Raw genomic sequence first — 25,642 nt, forward strand, 5'->3', positions numbered from 1 at the left:
ATTGATATTCAAATTCAAATTTGTTTATTGTTGAGGATAACCACACCATATAAAACATCTCAATCACAAACTTACCACACACACACACATTCCCAATCACAAGCAACCCCAAGTCACAGCCACACCATCTACACTCTCTGAATCAGACACTTACGCCACGCCCACTCGTTCCCAATCACCAGCATTCTGAACACCTGTGCATCATCACCAGTGCCACACATAAAGCCCTCAGTCACCATCACTCATTGTCTGGTCTTGCACCGATCTCCCTACTTACCTGAACACCCTTCGTCAAAACCTACCTGAACTGTAGAACCCTCTTCATCCTCCTCTGCCTACCTGTTCCCATCGTCTTCGTCGGAGTCACCATCTGTGTCACCATCACCTCAAAGGAAAGTCGTGTTACCACTGTTTGTCTACGTGTCAAGATTCACCTGTGTCTGAAACCTCTGATTAACATTAAACACCTTTGCACTGAATCCTCTGTGTCCTCGTCTGTGTCTGACAGAAGACCAGACCTCATGCAGAGCTCTTCAGACACAGGCGAGGACCGCACCGCGGATCCCTTCACTGAATTGGTTCACGCTGTACGGTCCTCACTCATGCAACTTCCCTCACCTGCTGTCAACTGCTCATCGCCATCCAACACCGCTACAACTCTGGTCACTTCTTTCAGTTGCCCCTGCGAGTCCCATGGCCAAACCAGCGACATACAGCGGCGCGGCGGAGGATTGCAGCGGGTTTCTGCTACAGTGTTCACTCTACCTGGAGTCCAACGCTCACCTCTTCACCACCGAACGCAGTCGAGTTGCCTTTATCATCAATCTGCTCACAGGTAAAGCTCTCCAATGGGCCCAATCTCTCTGGGAATCGAATTCCTCTGCTACTGGATCTGTTACTGATTTCTGTTCCCAGTTAAAGTCTGTCTTTGGTCAACAAGCGTCTGAATTATCTGTCCATGATCAACTGTTTACAATTCGCCAACAGCGAAATGAGTCCGTGAGTGATTATGCGGTTCGCTTCCGTACCCTCGCTTACATCAGCGGTTGGAATGAAACGGCCTTAATCACCGCCTATCGCCACGGTCTATGTGAGAAAATACAAAGTTTGATTGTTGTATATGAAGATTCACTGGGACTGGAATCTCTAATCCAGAAATCCATCAGAGTCGCCCAGAGACTCACTGCATGTAGACAACTCACTCCCGCTGTATGTCCTCCGCCCGCTCTCTACCATCTGTCGCTCCTCCAGCACCTGAACCCATGCAAATAGATTCACACCATCTATCTACATCAGAACGTCAGCGGAGGATTAACACCGGGCTGTGTCTCTACTGTGGGGGAGAAGGACACCTATTACCATCATGTCCCGTCCGACCTCCACGCCCAGCGGTGAGTACCATCCATCTACCACCTCAAACTGCTCAATTGATTCAAACCTGGGTTACTCTAAGACATCTCCACTCTTCTATTTCAGTACAAGCCCTCATCGACTCCGGCTCAGCGGGGAACTTCATCAACCAGCAAACATTAAATCGTCTAAGTGTCAAGCGTCATCGAAGCCCCGTCGAACTCAGAATCACGACCATTCAAGGAAAGCCGCTGGGCCGAGGTCATATCCGCTATTTCTCCCCCACAGTCATCCTCCGCGTGGGTTCCCCTGCATGAGGAAGAAATCACGTTCATGGTGCTGGAGGAATCCACCGCAGACATTATCCTGGGACGCCCCTGGCTTAACCAACATCAACCACACATCCATTGGCCCACAGGTGAGATCCTGAAATGGGGAAAATCCTGCCATTCTACCTGCATCACTCCACCAGTTAAAGTTCCCAAGGTCAGTCAATCCATCAAGAAGTCATCCCTACCGGTCCAGTCCACATCAGTGGAAAGCCCCGAAACTCAGGTGAAACATACCATCCCTCCAGAATATCGGGCGTTCCAGGATGTGTTCAGCAAGCGGTTGGCAACGAAACTTCCACCTCATCGGCCATGGGACTGCGCTATCAACCTCCTGCCTGGAGCAACCCTTCCCAAGGGACGAGTCTATCCTCTGTCCATCCCGGAGCAGAAGGCCATGGAGGAGTACGTACAGGAAGCTCTCGCTCAAGGATTCATCCGACCATCTACTTCCCCTGCCGCTTCCAGCTTTTTCTTCGTGGCCAAGAAGGACGGAGGCTTTAGGCCGTGCATTGATTATCGCCATCTCAATTCTCAAACCGTCAAATTCAGCTATCCTCTTCCCCTGGTCCCAGCTGCCTTGGAACAACTACGTGGAGCAAAGATCTTCACAAAACTGGACTTGAGGAGCGCCTACAATTTAATCCGTATCCGGAAGGGGGACGAGTGGAAGACAGCTTTCCTCACTCCTTCCGGACACTATGAATACAGGGTCATGCCGTATGGGTTATCCAACAGTCCTTCAGTCTTTCAGAATTACATGAACGAAATCTTCAGAGAATACCTTAACCAGTTCGTAATTGTCTACATCGATGATATCCTCATTTACTCCACATCCCAGGAAGAACACATCCAACATGTCATCCTTGTACTCCGAAAACTCCGAGAACACCATCTGTACCTCAAATTAGAAAAATGTGAGTTCCACACGCCCTCAGTCCAGTTCCTGGGATACATCATCGGCCCACGTGGCGTGAAGATGGACCAGGGGAAGGTGGAAGCCATCACACACTGGCCCCAACCTGGCTCCATAAAAGAACTCCAACGCTTTCTGGGCTTTGCCAACTTTTATAGGAGATTCATCAAGAACTACAGTTTACTCAGCTCACCTATAACCTCACTCCTCCGGAACCGGCCCAAGTCTCTGTCCTGGACCCCCATGGCCACTGAAGCTTTCCACCAGCTCAAACAAGCCTTCAAGACCGCTCCGATCCTAGCTCATCCTGATCCCAACCGACAGTTCATAGTGGAAGTGGATGCTTCATCGACCGGGGTCGGAGCGGTACTCTCCCAGCGGCAGGGGGATCCTCCACGACTCCATCCATGTGCCTTCTTCTCGAAGAAGCTATCCCCGGCGGAGCAGAATTACGACATAGGAAATCGTGAACTACTGGCTATCAAGCTGGCTCTGGAAGAGTGGCGTCATTGGCTGGAGGGAGCCAAGGTCCCTTTCGAGGTGATCACTGACCACCGGAACCTTGAATACCTCCGTGAAGCTAAGAGACTGAATCATCACCAAGCTAGATGGGCCTTATTCTTCACGAGATTCGACTTTAAAGTCACATATCGCCCTGGCTCCCAGAACAATAGAGCTGATGCTCTATCCCGCCTTCATCAGGCAGACCCAGAACCAGAAACTCCTGAACCAATCCTCCCTCCAGCCGTGATTGTAAGTCCCATTCAATGGGACCTTAATCGTCTGATTGAACAAGAAAACCTTCAACACCCTGCTCCGCCGGGAGGTCCAGAAGGGAAACTCTTCGTCCCTCCTCAACATCGGATTACCCTTCTGGACTTAGCTCACACCTCTCCGGGATCTGGACATCCAGGCAGGAGGCGGACCCTCTCGCTCCTGCAACAACGTTACTGGTGGCCCTCGATGAGTCAGGATACCTCCCGTTACCTTAAAGGATGCTCAGTCTGCGCCATAGCGAACACCCCTAGGAGACTCCCGGAAGGTAAACTGGTGCCTCTGCCCATTCCTGAACGTCCATGGACCCATATAGGTGTAGATTTCATGACTGACCTCCCCCTTTCTCAAGGCAATACCTGTGTGCTGGTAGTAGTCGACAGGTTTTCAAAATCATGCAAACTCATACCTCTCAAAGGACTTCCCCACGGCGTTTGAAGCGGCAGAGGCACTATTCCACAATGTGTTCCGTCACTTTGGCATTCCAGAAGACATCATCTCCGACAGGGGTCCCCAATTCATCTCCAGAGTCTGGTCAGCTTTCTTCCGCCTCCTAGGGGTATCCGTCAGCCTCTCTTCAGGATACCATCCACAGACTAACGGCCAGACTGAGCGGAAGATCCAAGAGATCGGGAGGTTCCTGAGGGTCTACTGCCACCGGAATCAGGACTGTTGGAGCCAGTACCTACCCTGGGCAGAATATGCACAGAACTCCCTCCAGCAATCTACCACCGGGCTCACCCCCTTCCAATGTGTCCTCGGATACCAGCCTCCCCTCTTCCCATGGTCGGGTGAGCCCTCGGAGGTCCCAGCGGTAGATCACTGGTTCCGACAGAGCGAGAGGGTCTGGGACTCGGCTCACGTGCATCTCCAGCGGGCAGTTCGGAGGCATAAAGAGCAAGCGGACGCTCGTCGAAGACCTACGCCACAATACCAACCTGGACAGCTGGTCTGGCTCTCGACGAGGGACATCCGCCTCCGGCTGCCCTGCCGTAAGCTGAGTCCTCGATACATCGGACCATTCAAGATCGAACGGCAACTGAACGAAGTGACCTATAGACTCCAGCTACCAGCACAGTACCGTATCTCACCTTCATTCCATGTCTCACTCCTCAAACCATTCACTGAACCTTTGTCTCCTCCTCCATCCACAGAGCCTGGTGATGATGCCGTACCTCCTCCTCCCGCCATCGAAGAAGACAACAACATCTTTCGGGTGAGAGCTATCCTCGACTCTCGACGACGGGGTCCTCAACTGGAGTACCTCGTAGACTGGGAGAACTACGGCCCGGAGGAGCGTTGCTGGGTAAATCGTAATGACATCCTGGACCCTAGCCTGCTCACCGACTTTCACCGAGACCATCCAGACCGCCCCGCTCCCCGTGGCCGTGGTAGACCCCGTCGTCGTTCAAGATCCCAGCCGTCAGGAGCCGCCCGTGGGGGAGGGGGTACTGTCACAGCCACACCATCTACACTCTCTGAATCAGACACTTACGCCACGCCCACTCGTTCCCAATCACCAGCATTCTGAACACCTGTGCATCATCACCAGTGCCACACATAAAGCCCTCAGTCACCATCACTCATTGTCTGGTCTTGCACCGATCTCCCTACTTACCTGAACACCCTTCGTCAAAACCTACCTGAACTGTAGAACCCTCTTCATCCTCCTCTGCCTACCTGTTCCCATCGTCTTCGTCGGAGTCACCATCTGTGTCACCATCACCTCAAAGGAAAGTTGTGTTACCACTGTTTGTCTACGTGTCAAGATTCACCTGTGTCTGAAAACCTCTGATTAACATTAAACACCTTTGCACTGAATCCTCTGTGTCCTCGTCTGTGTCTGACACCCGAGGGAAATCCACTAAATATCTGATGCACATTCCCTAATCTAATTGACAGTCATAATTAATCTGTTCTTACCACTGAGGTCCAGATCTGCGATGAGAAGATGTGGAATCCTCCCCGGCACCCGCAACTGCTCAGCTGAGTTCAGTCTACTTGAAGCCCGTAAGATTATTCAGTTTATAATAATTTATTATTCATAAATGAATTACTCAGAGACTTTATTGTTTAATAAAAATTTTCGCATCACCATTTGTCATGGTTTCGTTTTATTAATGGAAAATAACTCACGAGTAATCAAAAAAGAAAAATAAAAGCGAGTAAGTCTTCACCATCGAAGTGTGGCCCCGCACTCAGATTTTCTCTCCCTTTTATAGCGTTGCATACCCTTTGTATACCTCCCCTACATTCTCCCTTATTTGGTAATCACGTGTATTCATACACAAGCATAGTACCTGACTTTTATCAGAATGGCAGGGGTGGTCAGCAACACACACATTAGTACAAAAATATCTGTAACACCTTTTTCTGCATAGGTACAAGTGTGCTCGGTTCAACCACAGAAGTCACACCTTCATGCATTGCAAAATCAACACTGCTCGGTTGCGGTTTCATCTCCCAAGCACATTGGAAAATGCAACCGCGTCCTTTTACACTCTTTAAACAAACAAAGCATACATCAACTCTTAAACCACAAAGATTAATACCTTCAAAGGTTAGAAAAATAAAAGAGAAATAAAAAAGAAATAAAATAAAATAAATATTTGAAACATGATCATGTTTCCCCCCAAAAAGAAACTCTTACATCTTAAACATTGGAGCTTTGAGCTTCAAAGACTCTAAAACATTTGTCAGTGCTTGCAGCTCGAGATGGATCTTACTCAGCCATGTCTCTTACCAACTTCATGATTTTTTTATTCAAAGTCTCCTGCTTGTGCACCAACTTTGTCATCGCTTTCAGCTTGAAATGCATGTCCTGCTGGTATTCCAGATTTCTTTGTTGCTCGGCGACGCTTCTCAACTTTCACTTGCTTTTTGGCTTTTCGGCTTTATTCCACTTGCAGTCCTTTAATGATGAGATCACCAAAGTCAACATTCACATTTGCTTTATAGTCTCTGTTCCCTAAGGTAATGGGCCCAGCAGGAGATTGGTCAAAATACTCCACTCCTATATTATCTCCAAATATTACAACAAAGATAATACAACACATATACATTCACACTCACAAGAGCTCTCCCTCATCCCGCCTCACCCCCCCCATCATGTCATTATGGAAACAAATCCATACATAAAACACATTTTAATATTAGTATGCATGACAACATTAAGCCCTTAGTTTCACATATGTATATATCACATGTATATATCACATACTCACATATATACACATAAATAAGAAGAAAGGACAAAAAGTATCCCATATATTAGGTATAGAAAACAAAAATCCAGTCAAACATGAGGAAAACATTTACAACAGCAGTTTGCTTGCAAGTAAACAAAAAGAGATTTTGAAGGAATTTTGAAGGAACACAAGGAAGTGACAGATCTTAGAGACCCAGGCAGACTATTCCATTCTGAGGGGGCTTTAAATTTAAATGCACGTCTTCCACTCTCTTTAGAGATATTTGGCACAATGAAAGAGAGATATTCAGTGTGTCTCAATCTATAGCTGGGTCTATATGGGATTAAGTATTCCTTCAGGTAAGAAGGATAATTATAGTACATACATTTAAAAAATACTTTAAAAATTACTGATACCAGTGATACTGTCTTCTGGCTTTTTGATGATAATAGCTTCAGTGAGTCATACATTACACAGTGATGAGATGGTAAATGGACATCTCAGCACAAATCTACATATATTGTTGAAAGCAACATTTAATGCTTTCAGGTTTGCTTCTAAAACATTTTGATAGACAACATCCGCATAATCTAGTATGGGAAATATTAACTGACACAATTCTAACCTAATCAATTGAGTAAAACAATTAATAGAAGGATAATATTTTTGTAAATAAACAAGTTATCTTTTTTACAATAGAATTAATATGACACCTAAATGAGAGTTATGAGTCAAGTCAGCCAAAGGCCCAGATATTTTAAATTCAATAACTTGTACAAGTGGAAGTATCAGCTAAAAATTTGAGTGAAAGATTATTATCTTGCTTCCGTGTAGCTGATCTGGTGGAGAAATATATACTATTTTTTATTTTTTATTTTTTATTTCTTATTCAATAAAAGATGGTTGGATTGGAACCAAAACTGAATAGCATTAAAGTTAGATAGCAATGAGGAGTGAATCTTAGAGACAGACACATTAGATGTGTAAATCACTGTGTCATCTGCATATAGATGGATATAACAGTCTGAGCAAATTAGAGGTAGATCATTAATAAATATAGAAAATAAAGAGGCCCTAAGGAAGAGCCTTGAGGAACACCTTTCTCCATTATTAGGACTGTGATATACACCATTATACAACCATGACGTCTACAGTGGAGATAAGAATTGAAACCATAATCAAAGGCCTTGGTAAGGAAGTAACACTGACGTCTACAGTGGAGATAAGAATTAAACCATATCAAAGGCCATGGTAAGATCTATAAATATTGTGATGTCCTTACATTAATGCACCACTAGATGACACTCAAGCTTCTTGATTTAGATATATGCATAGGAAGTAAGTGAGAAGAGTAAGAAAGAATGCTGAGCATGTGCATGCATGTTATCCTGCTTGTTCATGATAGTAATTAAAGTTTAGCTAAGATAAATACACAGTATTGGCATCTTGTCTACATGAAGACATAACAAATTGGCGACGAGGAAGGTTTTTTTTTTAACAAGATTTCCTGAGGATGGCATCAGTAAAGTGCACCATTTCCCAGTCCTTTTTGCCCTTGTCCCGGTTGAGCCTGCTATACCACTAGTAACATGGCTGAAGATGTTTCAGAACTACATGCTCGTCATCAATGCTACTGGAGATTCCTGGCCAGAAGCCAGAAAACGGGCTTTGCTTCTTCACTGCCTCGGAACTGAAGGTCAGAGACTGTTTTATACATTGCCCAATACCGGTGACAATCTGGCAGATGCTATTAAAGCTTGGAAGAGCACTTCACTCCAAAAAGAAATGTGGTCGTGGAAAGACATGCCTTCAGGAAACGAGTGCAGAGGACAGATGAAACGGTAGTGCAATATATATTGCTGCATTAAGAGATTTGGCGACTACTTGTGAATTTGCTTACAATCTTGATGATTGCTGCGTGACCAGCTTTGTAGAAACATTGCTAACCCTCGCATTCGTGAAAGATTATTAGTGGAATCTAAATTGACACTGGAGATTGCAATTACAATTGCCACACAGCTAGAGGCTGCTGATGCTCAAAAAGGTTCATCAGTGTCCATCCTGCCAAAACAATTATATGAGCAGCATTTTCACACTGTGCCGTTACATGCTCCTTGCTAGTTTAGTTACTTACTTACAAGAGCCAGTTTCAGTACTAGGATGTTTACCTGCAACGGTATCTAAATATGGCCTTACCTGTCCTGCACACTTCTTCATCGTTGACAATGGCACAGCTTTGCTAGGCATGGACCTGATTAAGGGACTCCAGCTTCGATTTGATGGAAACACTGTGCTGCCGCCACCACAATCTGCTTCAGTCTGTGAACTCTCCACTCCTCCATCACAGCGTACTACATTGGGCTGTGTGAAAAATTTTACACACAAGGTTAACATTTCTGACTCTGTACCTCCTGTCAGACACAAACTGCGGCGCTTACCTTTCTCTGTGAGAGATGCTGTTTCCGCAGAACTGCAACGACTCTTGCATGCAGGTGTAATTGAAAGGATTGACTCCTCTCCATGGGTTTCTCCAATTGTTGTGGTCCAAAAGAAAACAGGGGGGATCCGCATGTGTGTGGATCTGCGAGGGCCCAACAAGGCAGTTATAGTAGATAGCTACCCATTGCCACACATGGAGGAGATGATGACATTATTGAAAGGTGCAACTGTATTTTCGACTATTGACTTGGAAAGTGCATACCATCAGGTACCTCTTCATGAAGACAGCCGGGACCTCACTGCATTCATTACACACGAAGGCCTCTTCAGGTTTTGCAGGGTACCTTATGGCTTGGCATCTGCTCCATCTGCATTCCAAAAGATGATGGTTGTCATTCTAAAAGGACTCCAGAATGTAGCAAATTATCTGGACGACATCATCGTGTGGGGACGCACGCTACAAGAGCATGATCAAGCACTACAGAATGTGCTGCAACGTCTCAAAGATGCTGAATGAGTCTAAATGTCAATTCAGAAAGCAGAGCTTGAAGTTTTTAGGACACATGGTGACGTCACAGGGTATTCAGCTGGATCAGGAACATCTCTCTGCAATAATCGATGCACCTGCACCATCGGATGCTGTTCAGTTGCGTTCTCTGCTAGGCCTCCTCTCATGGTACAACAAATTTATTCCCAATTCTGCTTCTGTAGTGATGCCTCTGTGTGCATGCCTGAGAGATGAGAGTGGATTTCACTGGTCTGATGAAGCTCAACAAAGCTTAGCTCATGTAAAAAAGCTACTGGCACACAGTCCTGCTCTATTTGACCCGGGGCTACCAGTGGTCATTTCTACTGACGCATCTGCTTACGGACTAGGTGCTGTCTTCGCACAAATATGCACAGATGGTCATGAAACGTACTGTCTCTTTCGCATCCAGAACACTCACCTCAGCTGAACAGAAATATCCCACTGTTGAAAAGGAGGCTCTGGCATGCGTTTGGGCAGTGGAAAGATGGAGGACATACTTGTGGGGCCGCAGATTTACTCTGCGTACTGACCATCAAGCCTTAACAACGCTGCTGACCACAAAAGGGACTGATAGAGCTGGTATGCGCATAGCCCGGTGGGCTGCTCGGTTGCTCTCTTTCAACTATACGGTTGAGTATCGTGCTGGATCTGAAAACCACACTGCAGATTGTTTGTCCCGCTTGCCCCTGCCTCTTACTTCGGATACTGAGTCGGATACAGAGCCTGAGTTTGTTGCTTTACTGTCCACTGGTCCGACTGCTATATCTCAGGATGAGTTTGCTGCTGCCTCTGCTCACTGTTCTGAACTCTCTGCACTGCGCACACAAATTGCGATTGGATGGCCTCCATCTGCTGCTGCTTTGGATCCTGTTCTTCGCCCGTACTACAAACTCAGACATGAGTTCAGTGTGCAAGCTGATTTTGTGTTTAGAGGGTCTCGATTAGTGGTACCTGGGGAACTGCGTGAGTACGCATTGCACATGAGGGCCATCAGGGGATTGTAAGAACAAAGCAACGCCTGCGTGAAATGTATTGGTGGCCCAAAATGGACACACTCGTGGCAGAGAAAATTACTGCCTGTCAGTTATGCCTTTCTCTGGATAAAACTGCGAAAGCCTCTGCTGTTCCACTCCAGCCTGTTCCTTTACCTTCTGCACCTTGGGAAAAACTGGCGATAGACATAGTGGGCCCTTTCGAGACTGCCGTTTGGGACTGTCGATATGCTCTGACACTCACTGATTATTATAGTAAATGGCCCGAGGTAGCCTTTACTGCATCTGTTGCAACAAAACAGGTGACTGCATTTCTTACCTCTGTCTTCAGTAGACACGGCAACCCGACCACTCTGGTCAGTGATAATGGGCCTCAGTTCACTTCCCCAGAGTTTGCTGCGTTCCTGAAAGAAAGAAACATTAAGCACATTCGCATCAGTGTATCATCCAGCTGCAAATGGAGCTATTGAACGCTTCCATAGAGTTCTTAAAAGTACAATTCAATCAGCAATCCTACAATCAGCACCATGGAAAACAACAGTGACTGACTTCCTGCAGATCTATCGTGCTACACCTCATGCTGTGACAGGCGTTTCCCCCTTCGAATTACTTCATGGAAGGAAAATGCGTACCCGCCTCAATGTCCTGAAACCCTGGTCATGAACCTAAACAATTGCAGAAGCGTGTTTCATCACATCAGGATGTCATGAAATCTCGCTTTGACCACAAGCATCATGTGCATCACTTTTCTTTCCGAAAAGGGGATAAAGTGCGCGTTAAAAAGTCTGCACATGTACCAAAAGCCCATCCAAAATTCACTCCTCCAGTTGAGGTTAGGAAAAAAGTTGGCCCTTACACCTACCTCTTGGATGATGGAAGGAAGTGGCATGCATCGTGTCTCGCACCCGTGCCGACTAATGCGCTGGATAATGGACTGACCACCAATGCTGAAAACTTGATTCCCTCTCATGTTCCATTGTCTGGAAATTCAGTGTCTTCTGATGCTTGTCCACGGGAGAAACGTCAAAGACGTGAGCCAGGTTGGCTAAAGGACTATGTATGTTAGTCACAGAAACTGACATGGACTTTTGCAACATACATTACACACACTCACATGGAAAGTACTGAATAGTAGTTGAGTAGTTTGGTTCATGTTGCTCATTATTGTTAATGCTCGTTTGCATTCAGTTAATGTGTTTTAATGTATAATTCGTATACATGTGAAATTGTTGATACATTACAGATCTGATGTTCTTTATTTCTGTTTCATGCCAATTGTTAGTTACAGAAAGAATTCATTTAACTGAGAGGGGAATATGTGATGTCCTTACATTAATGCACCACTAGATGGCACTCAAGCTTCTTGATTTAGATATATGCATAGGAAGTAAGTGAGAAGAGTAAGAAAGAATGCTGAGCATGTGCATGCATGTTATCCTGCTTGTTCATGATAGTAATTAAAGTTTACTAAGATAAATACACAGTATTGTGCATCTTGTCTACATGAAGACATAACAAATATTGCACCAGTTGACAAGTTATTGACTAGAGAAAGTGAAACATCATTGATAAATTTTAGAAGAGCAGTAGTTGTAGAGAAATTTGGTCTGAACCAGATTTGTTTGAAGACAAAATAGAAAATTCATTAATATATTTAAATAATTGTTTAAATATTAGTTTTTCAAATACTTTTTCTATGCTACTAATGATAGAAATAGGTCTGTAGTTGTTGAAATCGAGTGCATCGCCACCCTTTTGTATTGGTGTAACTCTGGCAGATTTCCACATTAATGGAACCACTGAGGTGAATACAGATAAATTAAATAGATCTGATAAAGGAAATTCCAGTACATGAGACGCGAGTTTGATAAACTTAATCTCCAGACCATCAGGATCAGTACCATTACCTGACTTTAGTTTAGAGATTACCTGCTGAACATCAGTAGGATTTATTGTAACAAATGAAAAGGAACTGTTAGGCTCATCTGCGAAACTAGAGAAGGGAAAATTTGAAAATTGCGAGCTACAAATAGAGGAAAAGTGTTGGTTGAAGGCATTGGCAACCGCGGAAGGATCACTGATAACATCATTAATTTTAATTTTGGTAGCAATGCTTTTAGTAGAATTGTGTAATAAAGAATTAAGACTTTTCCAGAACTTCTTAGGATTATTGAAGCTATTAGACAAAGAATTTTTTTATAATAATTTGATTTAGCATTTCTTGTTTTAGTCGTACACGTATTTCTTAATTGTTTTTATACAGCCCAATCTACTAAATCCTTTGACTGGTGGTACTTTTCCCATGCCTTATCTCTTTGTTTAAAAAGATGTATTAAGTCAGCATCAATCCATGGAAATGTCGGCCCTTAACCTTTACTGATATCCATGGGGCATGTTTATCAATTATTTTAAGAACTTCCGTATAGAAAAAATTCCACGCATCCTCAAAAAAGGGGATTAGATGAAACCTATTCCAATTTATATATAATAAGTCTTGGATAAAAGAATCGGTGTTAAAATGTTTGCTCTGTCTTACCCTGATCACCTTGGGTGGCAGGCGAGGTAAACTAATTTTCCATACACAAAAGACCATAGAATGATCACTAAAGCAATCAGGTAGAACACCAGATTCAGTAATTCTGTTAGAGTGGGTGACCAAAATCCAGTCCAACAAAGATTTGGATCTGTGGTCAACCCGAGTAGGTTCTCTAATTAATTGGGTCAGATTTAAGCTTTCAAAATAATTTCTATCATTTAAAGATGACCGATCTAACCAGTTAATGTTAAAATCACCAAGGATGATCATCTCGTTTGAGTTACCCACAGATTTAATAGTAGTGCCTATGCAGTGTAAGTAGTTAATATCCGCCAGCAAATGTCATATTTGATGATTTGATTCATTTTCCCTCCCCCCACATAGCCCACCCACGTTGTGTTGACCCCGTGACCTATCCAGATGTGACCCTGTGACCTGTTAATGATATCCAGATGTGAAAAACCGGCATATGTGAAATTCTGACGTCAACCTTTGACCTCCTGGGATGACATACAATGTTTATTCAGATGTTTGACTGTTTCAGATCGGTGACAGGTGATGAATGAACTGTTGTGGAATGTTTTTGAAGATTTTATGGTCTGTCCTGAGGAATGTTTTTGAAGATTTTAATGGTCTGTTCCGCCCCATCGGGGGACCGTGTGTCCCGTTGCATTCCAAGTCAGGGTTTTTTTTGCTGTCTCTCTCACTCTATGGGAGATGTGAGAAAGATATTGGCTTTAGGGTTGATAATTAATAAACAAATCTATCAGATCATGAGATCACAATATGTGTGTGCTCGCATATATAATCTGATGGTTGTATAAAATAATTTAAATAAAATATGTAACATGACTATTAATAAATTGGGGATAAAACAATAAATAAATAAATAAAATTACCCTTACATTTTTCAGGAGAAAGTCTTCCTCCTAACACAGGTATGACGATTCTTCAAATACAATGTTTAAGTTGGAAAAGCTCTCTTTCTCCTCCCTCTCTCACCCTCTCTCTCTCTTCATGCATGCATCATGCGTGCGCAATCGCCCCCGAGTCTTATTCTCTTCTTTTAAATGAAAATAAATAAATAAATTATGTGATCGCACATGATATAAAACAAATCAAAACATTTACGCTAGTTTTTGTCATCACTAAAAATATAAAAACATTGTACATTTTACCAGGATCGGGAAAAAATATATATTTTAACAGGCCAAACAATCAGGGCTATTCGGGGGCCACCGACATGTCCGGACATGTCAAATGTCCATGTTTTATTGAGGCTTTACATTGACATAATGCAATTCACATACATTTTTTTTTATAACTTTTTCACAAGTTTTTGCATTTTAAAATACCTAGGTACTGCTCAATACTTAAATTAGTTATATATTGCAATGAGTAGAAGACATGACAGACAACTGGTGAATATTAAATTACTTCTTTATTTTTTACAAATGCAACTTAAAATCTCTTTACACATTTTTTAAAATGACAATACAGATACAGTAAAAATACAAATTACTGAACAGTTAGTATCAACATGCTTTATATTGGTGGTGTTGTATGTTTCTGTGTGTGTGTGTGTGGTATGAAGTGGAGTATGTTGTTTACACAATGTTTGTGGTGTTGTATGCGTGTGTGTTTGAGTGCAGTGAAGTGCTGAGTATGTGTGGTATTGTATGCTTGTTGACTTGCATGTGTGAGTTTTGTAATGTTCTGTGGCATTAAAAATGCATTACAGTTTGTATCGACTGCTAACACACAATTCATGAAACAATTCACCATTTTCTCACAACTATATACACAATCTCAAAACTACACACCAACTCGTGCAAACTTCAAACGTCCGGTCAAAATCAAACATTTTAGACAAAAACTTGTTCTCTTTTGTCAGATTCAAACTTTGGCCTCAGATGATTTCGCAACATGTTTCATTTTGTGTGTGTGTGTGTGTGTGTGTGTGTGTGTGTGAGAGAGAGAGAGAGAGAGAGAGAGATGGTATTAAAACTTTGAAGATCATGCTTAAAATAAGAACTAAAGAATCTAAAGTGTTTCATGCGTAATAAATATGATATAATATAATAATATATATAATATTATATAAAATATTATATATTATATAATATAATATAAATATTATACATAATATAAATGATCATTTTGTTGAAATTTAAGAATCACGGATATCAGATGTAGTAGGGGGTACTGTTTATTTAAACTTTACATTAATGTTATGCTTTGAAATAAATGTACCCCATTTACTTGGATCATGAGGTCTGGAACTCCACTCTCGTCACGAGTGGTCTGTGAAGCAGTCCCTCAGTTTCACATACAGGAGAATACCCCTACGAAGACCTGTGAGATTTTGTTTATGATTCAACTTAAACATGTTTTATTTTATTTTTTCAATTTTATTATTTAATTTTGCGGACATTTCATTCATGTTTGGACATACTTTGCATAACTCTGTCTATCTCTTAGCAGTCTAAAAAATGTAAGGCACCATTTTTTATATTTATCTTTAGAAATGTTTATTTTATATAATATGTTATATATAATCACATTTTATTTACATTTATGCATTTTAGTAGAAGCGACTTACAGTGCATTCAGGCTAACATTATTTTTAACAGTATGTGTGTTCCCTGGGAATCGAACCCATGACCTTTTGCGCTGCTAACGCAATGCTCTACCAATGCCACAGGAACACTATTTTATGTATTACCATCCTTTTTTAAAAGAAGAGAATGGTGTGTTTTATAAGTTCGATAAACTTAAATGTCGAATACTTTTTTAAAATGAATGAATTTCTTTAGTAACTTGATAGTAACATGATGTTGTATATAATTATTTATTTCCATATTCTTTAACCCCCTGGAGTCTGAGTGGGTTTTGGGGCACTGGAGATATTTTAGCATGCCCTGACATTTGTGTTTTTCAGTATCTTAAAACATATTACTGGCTAAAGTCTGAATATACTGTATTCAACATGAACGGGGCTACAAGAATATGTGAGCAGCATGAATGTACATATCTGTGTTTTTGAGAAAGCAACGTTTATGCGTGGTTAGTGAAAAACTACAGTTAAATGTGTTTAAAATGTGTTTTATAAGTTCAATAAACATAAATAAATGTTGAATACATGATTAAAATGTATGATAAATGAATTGCTTTGCTTTAGTAACATGTTTGTTACTATGATGTGTTTTATAAGTTCAATAAACTTGGTAAATACTTGTAAATACTAAAATGGTAAATACTTGTTTAAAATGAATGTTTTTCTTTAGTAGCATGAAAGTAACATGCTGGCATATATAATTATATATTTTATTTATTTTTTTTATTTTCATATTCTTTAAAATGGGTATAAGTCTCTCTAAGCCTGTAATGTTTATGTGCGTGCTTGTTTATATGATTTATCAGAATGCAAATTTGTATACTGGAATGGATATTACACTGATATAACTATACAAATTCAATTCAATTCAATTCAATTCAAGTTTATTTGTATAGCGCTTTTTACGATACAAATCATTACAAAGCAACTTTACAGAAAATTAAGTTTCTACAGTATTTAGTAGTAGCTTATCAGTGGTAACTGTCAGTTCATGTGCATATAGCAGAAATGTTCAGAAAAATCAATAAAAAGACGTAAACAAACAGACGATTAACACTATTAACAGCAATTATGCAATCAAACTTATAGCAAAATGTGGTAGTTCTGTATGTTGTCTCTGGGTTAGCATCATCTGAGGTCCTCTGAGGGGCTGGCATCATCTCTTCTCAGGTGTTCTGGATCCAGACTGGAGCTTGTGTAAATCCTAGTTACCACGGGATGTAAATCCCGTGGCAAAGCAGAGAAACAAATAGAGACATAATGTCTCTATAAACACAAATGTGTTTATGATGAAATTTCTTGAGTCGTCATAATTCAGATCGCTTAAAAACAAAATTTAATTAAAAATGTAAGCACATGCAGAATTTTTTTGTGTGTGATGGTAGGTGTACAATAAAAAAATAAATAATTATACAGCTTTTTAAAATGATAAATTATACTACATGATATTTAGAATGTTTACTGTGATGATACTGTATAAAAATCATTAATATAATGTAATTATGAATACAAAAGGTTCTAAATATAATGTAGAAAATACGTTAATGTAGAAATTAATGTTAATTGAACTGAATTGAATTGTGCCTATAGAAAGTCTGCATAAAACATGTCAATGACATGTCGGGGTCCCAATAGCCCATATCGTTCGGCCTGTTAAATTATATATTTTTTCCCGATTCTGGTAAAATGTACAACATTTTTATATTTTTAGTGATGATTAAAACTAGTGTAAATGTTTTGCTTTGTTTTATATGGTGTGAGATCACATAATTTATTTATTTTCATTTAAAAGAAGAAAATAAGACTTGGAGACGATTGAATGTATACACACACGTGAGAGAGACAGAGAGAGCGCGAGAGAGGGGTGAAAAGAGACATAAATGCAACAGGATACCTTAATATTGATGAATAACCAGCACAGATTCTTGGAAATATTCGTATGGAATCCTCAGATTCTTTGAACACAAAGGTATAGTGTAAAGAGGAACAAATTGACTCTCCCTAAAAACGACAAGAGCGGCTGGGTCTAAGACAGGCACACACACACACACACACACACACACACAGAGAGAGAGAGGCAGAGAGAGCCCTTGTTCCTATAGTCTGGTATCATCTGTCTGAGTGTGTGTCTGTGTGCGTGTGTGGGAGAGAGAGAGAGACCCTGGTTCCAATATATATTACAAAACAGATGACAGATCACATCGCGGGGTCAAAAGGTCAAAGTCATCAATCAAAAATTTTGGCAGGTGGTGCATTATACATACTACTCAAGTTATTTATTTGTAGCACACACAATGCAATGCCATCTTAAAAATATTGCTGTTGCATAAACAACTGTTGCAGACTGCTTCTGACATCAGAACAGACATCACCAACATTACAAGGTGGGCGTTCAGCACCTTCATCACGGCCACCACCCCACTCTGGCACAAATCTATCCATGTATAATTAACACAGGTTGTGCAGTGTACAACATGTCTCTACCATATCAACAACAACATTTACATTGCAGTCATTTCTTTTACTGAGACACTTCCACCGTCCTTTCAACCTCCAGAATGCTTGGGTTGGGGGTTGTGACGTTTGACCCAAGGAGGTGTGTAAAGGGTGGGCTTTAGTTTTGTGCTGCAGGGGTTCCTGGCTCGACAGTGGAAACGCAGCTTGCTTTTGGTCTTGGTGCTTGCGGCTCTAGGCCATTGGCCCCGCCCGGCACGCTCTTAGCCCTGGCTCGCACTGACCTGACAGTGGAAAAGCGGCTATTCTCAGATGGCCCAGAGGCAGGGCATAGACAGCCGAAGCTATAAGACCCTGAGACGTGCGAATCTCCGCACTTGCTCCTTCCTTGAAATGCAAGAGACAATTCATGAAGAAGAGAAAGCGTTCTTGCGACAGGTGCACGCATGTTGTACTGGAATTCAGCTCCGGACACAGAAATATCACATTCTGGGCAGGAGTGAAATCGCTCGGGCTCACATTCACTCGTTAGCCGAGGGCTGTGACGTGAGTGAGCACACGGGCCATGTTTTGCATCACTTTATCAAGAGCGTGCAAGCACTGTAATGCAGTTTAACTCCAGATACAGAAAAATCACATTCTAGGCAGGAGTGAAATCGCCCTGGCTCACATTCACTCTTTAGCCGAGGGCTGTGATGTGAGCGAGCACATGGGCCATGTTTTGCAACACTTTCTCTCTTGAATTGGCTTTAATCAGCCAATCGTCTATATATGTCAGGATCTTGAGACCCGCTATTCTCAGCTTAGTCTGCTCACACACACAGACAGATCATCCTAGGCTTGAGCGAGCCCAAACGGGAGAACTGAACTGTGAATTCTTATCACACGCCTTGGTTGGCGAAACAAAAGAATTTCCTGTTCGGAGGATACATGTTTATGTGGAAAAAAAGCTTCTTTTTAGATCGATTGATGTGAACTGAATGTAAGAGAGAGCCATGTGTTAACATTCTGAAATTGTATTTCCTCAAATATTTGTTCAACACTGAGATCCAGAGTAGGACGGAGAGAACCGTCATTCTTTGGAACCGGGAAATAACGGGAGTCTGCTTAAGTGCGGGGAGACACTCGAACCAACCCCTTTCTCGAGGAGGAAGGGGATTTCGTCTTTCAGAATCTGAGCAGAGATCGCTTCCGTATGAGAAGAGAGGACTCAGTTGAAACGTAGGGTGGTCTGGGTGCTGGCAGGAGTTGATGGTGGGAGGGAGTGAATAAACAGTGCTCTCTTCCTCCCTCAATACCCATGGCTGAAGTACCCTTGAGCAAGGCACTAAACCCCCAGTTGCTCCCCGGGTGCTGGATATAGCTGCCCACTGCTCCGGCTGTGTGTTCAATTCTCACTGCTGTGTGTGTGCACTCAGATGGGTTAAATGCAGAGCACCAATTCTGTATGGGTTACTAAACTTGGCAAAATGTCACCACTTTCACTTTCTATTTTGCAAACTTAAGTCTGAACCCCTTCGTTATTGTGATAATCACCCATTCGGGAGCTGACAAAGACAGTGATTCATGAGCATCCCGACACATACCGGAGAATCGATTAGAGGTGCCAGTACACTCATTTGTGGTACAATGGCGCAAATCTCGTGGGAAACGAATGAGCGACATGTGGGGCTGTAAAGAGATGTTCTCTCTTATCAATGAATTAATGTGATTCGTTTGATTTTTATCTTTTTTTGTGTGTGTGTTGTGCAACACTGAGGCCAAAGCCTTTATTAAATTTGTGAGAGAAGTGTGAAGGAAGCTGTGTGGTGACACTGCTTGTGCACTATTTCCTCACTGTATTCCCCTCTGAAAACCGGGAAACACCCCGGGCTACACCGGGAACAGTGAAGCCCGTGCAAACACCCCTGACTCTGCCAACAGATAAACTCCATTGTTTAAACTAGAAAATGTGAGATTCACTGTGAGTACCTCCTTCCATAGAACGCGGGTGATAGTGACCTTTTCTGTTGTTATCCCATGTCAACCAGCAGTTCGCTGGTAAGCGGATGGCAGGGAGGAAACACTGAGGCATTAATGTTCAGGACCTCATGAGGGAGTTTATCAGCAGCACTCCAGAGCGCAAAGCCACGTTTGGAGTGCCAAAATCCTCATAAGGTTAGATGCTGTTTTTTTCACATATATGACACCGTGTGCTTGTTGTTAACTCCTGTCTCTGCCATGCAGAATATTTGTATAATATTTATTAGACTTTTTTGGTTGTTATTTGTGCTATAATCTTAAAAACAGCAGAGGGGTTTGCAGAATGTGGCCCATTCTTTAAAGTCTGCTTTAGTGGTTTGCCTGGTTTAGCCTGTCAACCATTGCTGTATCTGTCACTTGCATTGAACCGGTTGTAGAGTAAAACTTTAGCGTTCTTGTAGTCCATCTGCTCTCTCTCCCTCTCTCTCTGGTGGACTGTTAACCACAGTTTGTAGAAATTTGAGGCATTAATGAGTTATTGTGCACTTTATATGAGAACAATGAAATTGTGTTTTCTCTATTAAATATGTAAAAAAAAAGTGTTTTGAATGAAGTGTGAATAATTGTGTAACTTAAGAGAAAATTGTTATAATAAAGATACATTTAAACATGGTGTTTATAATATTTAGTTTACCTTGGCTATTTTTCTATCTATTTCTATCTGCTCTTTGAAATATTTACCCATTGCCCATTAATTTAACACTTGTAAGAATGAAAGTTATTAAACAAATGCATACTTAATGTGCGCGTTGTGCGCATTCTTTCATGCCAAATCATGCACGCAGCACTATGCTTGCGTTTATGTTTGTGAATGTTATGCTTGTTTTCATCCATCGTTTCTAGCTAATACATACTAAAAAAAAAACAAACAAATAAAACTCATGTACTTAAAAAAAAAAAAATCATAATATATTACTTTTTGCTTAGGCTAATGTATTTCCCGTGCGCAGTCAAATGTCCTGGTGTATGGGCTATGCAGTGTTCTCAGCAATTTATTTATTTATTTAAAAAATTGTCTCAACAAGTTTTTTTTTTTTTTTGTTCTCAGCGACACCCTGCTACACTCATAGTTTCAATTACCTGAATACACAATTAGCGTTGCATTCGGAGGAAAAAGTGGATGATAGAGATGGATCATCTTTAGCCGTTCTTGGCATATTTATTTTTCTCTATATTTATCAGGGTCCCTATTTCTGGTTTGGGCAAACTTTCCCTGAATACACACCTCACACTCTTGTTCGAGTGGGCCTGTTTTACCCTTTATCTGCATACCTTCGACAACATCCTACAACTTAAGAACATCGTCATAGTTACAGTGGCCTAAAATCTCATGCCATGTTTGTATGCATGCATTACACTTATCATTAGATTCAGCTCCGGTATGCAAATAATACAATTTGCCATATACGGGCATGTTAAATCTGGTACCGTTTCTGGTTATCAGGGTGTCTTTATCTTCTTTAAAGACAACCGTAGCCCCACTTGTGGTCGCTGCCTTTACTGAAAAGATGCTTTGGGGGTATGACGGTACAAACAAAGCGTCTTTCAGCACCGCCTTGCGTTGCTGTCCTTTGCTGTCAATGAGGGAAAACTCAGCATTTCCCCTCTGCTGAGCGACTCCATTGCACCGAGTGCCGTCTGCCAGCTCGACACTATGCGTTTCTGGCCAGAACGCGCTGTCGAAACTCTTGAACATGGTTATGTCCGTGATGATATGAGAGGTAGCCCCCGTGTCCAACCTTAGACCCTTCTCCTGGATGCTGCATGTCGGCTGCCGCTGGACACCTCCGTCTCTCATCTTGAACACGTAGTCCTCGACATCTTCTGAAGTTTTACTCGCACCATCCTTTTTGTCTTTAATGTCCTCGTCCTTACGCGTACACGTTGCGTCTTTGTGTGTGTCACTTCTGCAGATGCTACACCACACTTTCTGTCGACATCCTCTAGCTCGATGGCCTTTGGTACCACACTTGAAGCACACTATGTCTGTGTCGTCTTTGATCCAGCCACGTGCGCTCGTCTTTGCAGGCCGCCGTCCGGCTTCCCCTTGAGTCTTCATCACACTGTCACTCGACTCAGCTGCTTTTATCTTTTCTGTTTCTCAAAACTACGTAGTTTAATCTTGAACTCTGCAAACGTGATTTTATCATCTGTATGCGCCACATGTATTGTGAATGGCTTAAAACTCTCAGGCAGTCCCTTTAAGACCATAGCCACTAACAGTCCATCTCCTAACATTTCACCTGCGTTTCGCAGTGCTGTGATGGCGGTCTCTGCTCTGATTATATAGTCCATTACACTTTCATCGTTTGCCTTTTGAAGCGATGTCAACATGATGTACAAGCTTTCCCCTCCCTGCATAATATTCTCTCAATATTTTCAGAGCTTTTCTTCCATTGTTGGGCGCATCTCTCATAACTAATGAGAGGCTTTTGTCATCTAACAGTAAAAACAATTCAGCATATGCGTCAGCATTTTTCTTTGCATCCGCTGCTATCTCAGCTTCCGACTGCGGTTCTTTTAGCACCTTGTCCTTCAGCCTTGATAAATGAAAATGTCCCAACATTTTGGTCTCCCAGAGTTCATACTTAGTCTCATCTCCGTCGAACGTCAATCAAGGCAAACTGTACGTCCTCCGTTGTTCCGCCATGTCAGCACGCGGTCCGTCGCGACTTTTAAAATGGTGGAAAACAACAAATTTATCCTCCGAACAACTCCTGGGCCCATAACCTGTTGAGTTGTGCTACACTCATAGTTTCAATTAGCCTTGCATCCGGAGGAAAAAGTGGACGATAGAGATGGATCATCTTTAGCCATTCTTGGCATATTTATTTTTCTAGCTGCCGACACATCAGTCTCACGGTCAGACAGCCTTCAGTAAGAGAGAACCGTAAATCAACTGGGACAAACAGTATAACGCAAACGTGTCTTCTGTAGCTTACACTTTAGTGCCCACTTGTGGCATACACATATACATAACACAGAACAGTACAGCATTACATTAACATACAACTGAGGACATAATGAACATATTTTAACAAGAAGATATGGCATTCTTTCAGTCTCCACAAGGACTTGTACCACCACGGCAGATCAACGTTGTTTGTCGCGGTCAACTATGTATAATGCTATGTAGTATAATAAATGATAAGACACTTGTTCCTTGCTTATATATATATATATACTTATATTTTATATAAGAAGGTGTAACATTAAAATATATTAAAGTGCACATTATAAACACACACCAAACTCAAGTACATACGGAGGAAGGGGTTCTAGCAGACCAATCACAGCACTTGCAGTCCGCGCAGAATTGACGCACTGTTAGATTTTTGGAGAGGTGCACGTCAGGCTTCGGCATAGGCTGGAGCGCGTTTTTTTTTTTGACGGTGTCCTGATTGTGTTGAAGACCAATGCAAACAACACAAAGGGATGGTGATCCCCAACAGCGATAAGGCAGGTTGTCCACGGTAGTAGCCGGACTTGCTTTGGAAAGAGCCAATAACATGTGTAAGCATGATATATATTGTTGTATTGTCCATTAATTTGAAACTTCCCCAAAGCCTCTCTATGCGCAAGATCTTCTTTCCTGTATCTGCTCGCAACTGGTCGGTGGTGGAGCAGGTGGTGCTGGAGTATGACGGGCAGAGGGCCATCTTTAACGCCAGTGGCGGGATCTACTCTCCTGCAGAGTATTCTTTCCATTGCCAGAGTGTGAGCAGCATTCAGAGCCCCCTGCTGGTGCCTCGCAGTGCTACGGACAACGCTAACCAATGGAAGCTGTCCTTCACTGATTTTCAGGTGCTATTACAGTGCGCTGTTTTAAACTGGTAGTGTTAAACGATTCAGCTTCATTTACAAAACTTAGGGGTGTGCCGGTACTAGCAGGGGGTGACGTAATTTCCTTATTATCTTCAGCCGGGATGTTCCCGTGACAATGCAGCACGTGTCCGTCAGCAGATTCGCTGATGGACACCGACTCAGCTGAAGATAATGAGGAAATGATGTCGCTCTTTTTGCAAAGTGCATTCCTAACGACTACTTAATGGCACGCACGTGCCCTGCTAACTCCAAAGTCCCCACTCCAAGGCGATAGGGATGACCACTTCCATTTGGAATTTGCCCAGGAACCGTTCGGTACAGATACTAGTACCAGCACACCCCTAATACAGTATACCAAATACTGCAGCTGATTGATGCACCATGTTTCCCACAGATCCAAGGCTTCAACGTTACTGGTGAAGACTTCTCGTATGCCAGCGACTGTGCAGGATTTTTCACTCCAGGGATTTGGATGGGCCTGCTGACCTCTCTGCTCATGGTGTTCATTCTTACCTACGGCCTGCACATGATCATGCAGCTTCGCACCATGGACCGCTTTGATGATCCAAAAGGCCCAGCGATTTCAGTGCCTCAGAGTGAGTGATTTGAGCCAACAACCAAAAACTGTCATGTTGTCAAAATTGTAAAAAAAAATAAAAATAATTATATATATATATATATATATATATATATATATATATATATATATATATATATATATATATACTTGATTTTGTATGTGTCAAAAATGAATTAATATTTTATGGATCTAGCATGATTATATGTATATTCACAGGCACATTTTATATTTATATATATATATATATATATATCATATATATATATATATATATATATATATATATATATATATAGGGTGCGATTTGTGAAAAAAAAAACAGAGGGGGGATGCTTTTGAAAATTTTCTGAAATGTTTTTAATACGACGGAAATTTGTATTTAGTGTGATCTCAGTTTATAAAAACATTGTAAGCCTACGTTAGGCCTATTAATTGTAATGATTTAATGTCCACGGTTATTCAAACACCAAATTACATAGAGAAAGCGAGCAAAGAACACAACGGAGCTTTTTTAAACTCCGAATCAGTTTAACCTTTGCGTCGCAAAATGATTCACTGTTTCGAAGCACTCCAATCGGATCGCGTATCGCGAATCATTTGATTCAGATCTGGACGTCAGAGCGTGTATCGCGAATCATTTGATTCAGATCGGGACTTCAAAGCGTGTATCGCGAATCATTTGATTCAGATCGGGACTTCAAAGCGTGTATCGCGAATCATTTGATTCAGATCGGGACTTCAAAGCGCGTCTCGCGAATCATTTTATTCAGATCGGGACTTCAAAGCGCGTATCGCGAATCATTTTATTCAGATCGAGACTTCAGAGCGGGTTTACATGATGTTTTTATCCCCACCGGAGATTAAAGTTATTCAGCAGAGGAAAATCCCCCCCATCCCCCCCGGCAAATCGCACCCTATATATATATATATATACCCTTTTATTTTGATGTCTTGTAGAAATTGGTGAAATTTCCATCTCTCCCATTATTATTACTATTATCTTTTTTTTTTTTATTATGATTAACTTTGATTAAAGCTTTACAATAAGGTTCTATACAACTAAATGCAATAGCTAACATGAAATAACAATG

General features: G+C 41.8%; 1 protein-coding gene across 1 annotated transcript; it reads left to right on the forward strand.

Annotated features, from left to right (window-relative positions):
• Positions 1-23,665: 23,665 nt before the first annotated feature.
• On the forward strand, positions 23,666-24,582 carry LOC109079762 (V-type proton ATPase subunit S1-like). The gene is made up of 2 exons (XM_042713973.1): positions 23,666-23,950; positions 24,366-24,582. Exons 1-2 carry the CDS (start codon positions 23,666-23,668, stop codon positions 24,573-24,575), a joined length of 495 nt encoding a protein of 164 aa, XP_042569907.1. The 3' UTR covers positions 24,576-24,582.
• The last annotated feature ends 1,060 nt before the right edge of the window (positions 24,583-25,642 follow it).

The sequence above is a fragment of the Cyprinus carpio genome, chromosome A23, assembly GCF_018340385.1.
Source record: "Cyprinus carpio isolate SPL01 chromosome A23, ASM1834038v1, whole genome shotgun sequence".
Lineage (NCBI taxonomy): Eukaryota > Metazoa > Chordata > Actinopteri > Cypriniformes > Cyprinidae > Cyprinus > Cyprinus carpio.

Excerpts from the sequence above, each read along its gene's own strand:
- LOC109079762 (XM_042713973.1), top strand. The coding sequence starts at position 23,666 with ATGATATATATTGTTGTATTGTCCATTAATTTGAAACTTCCCCAAAGC. Across the intron at positions 23,951-24,365 it reads TGTCCTTCACTGATTTTCAG|ATCCAAGGCTTCAACGTTAC; the intron begins GTGCTATTACAG and ends TGTTTCCCACAG.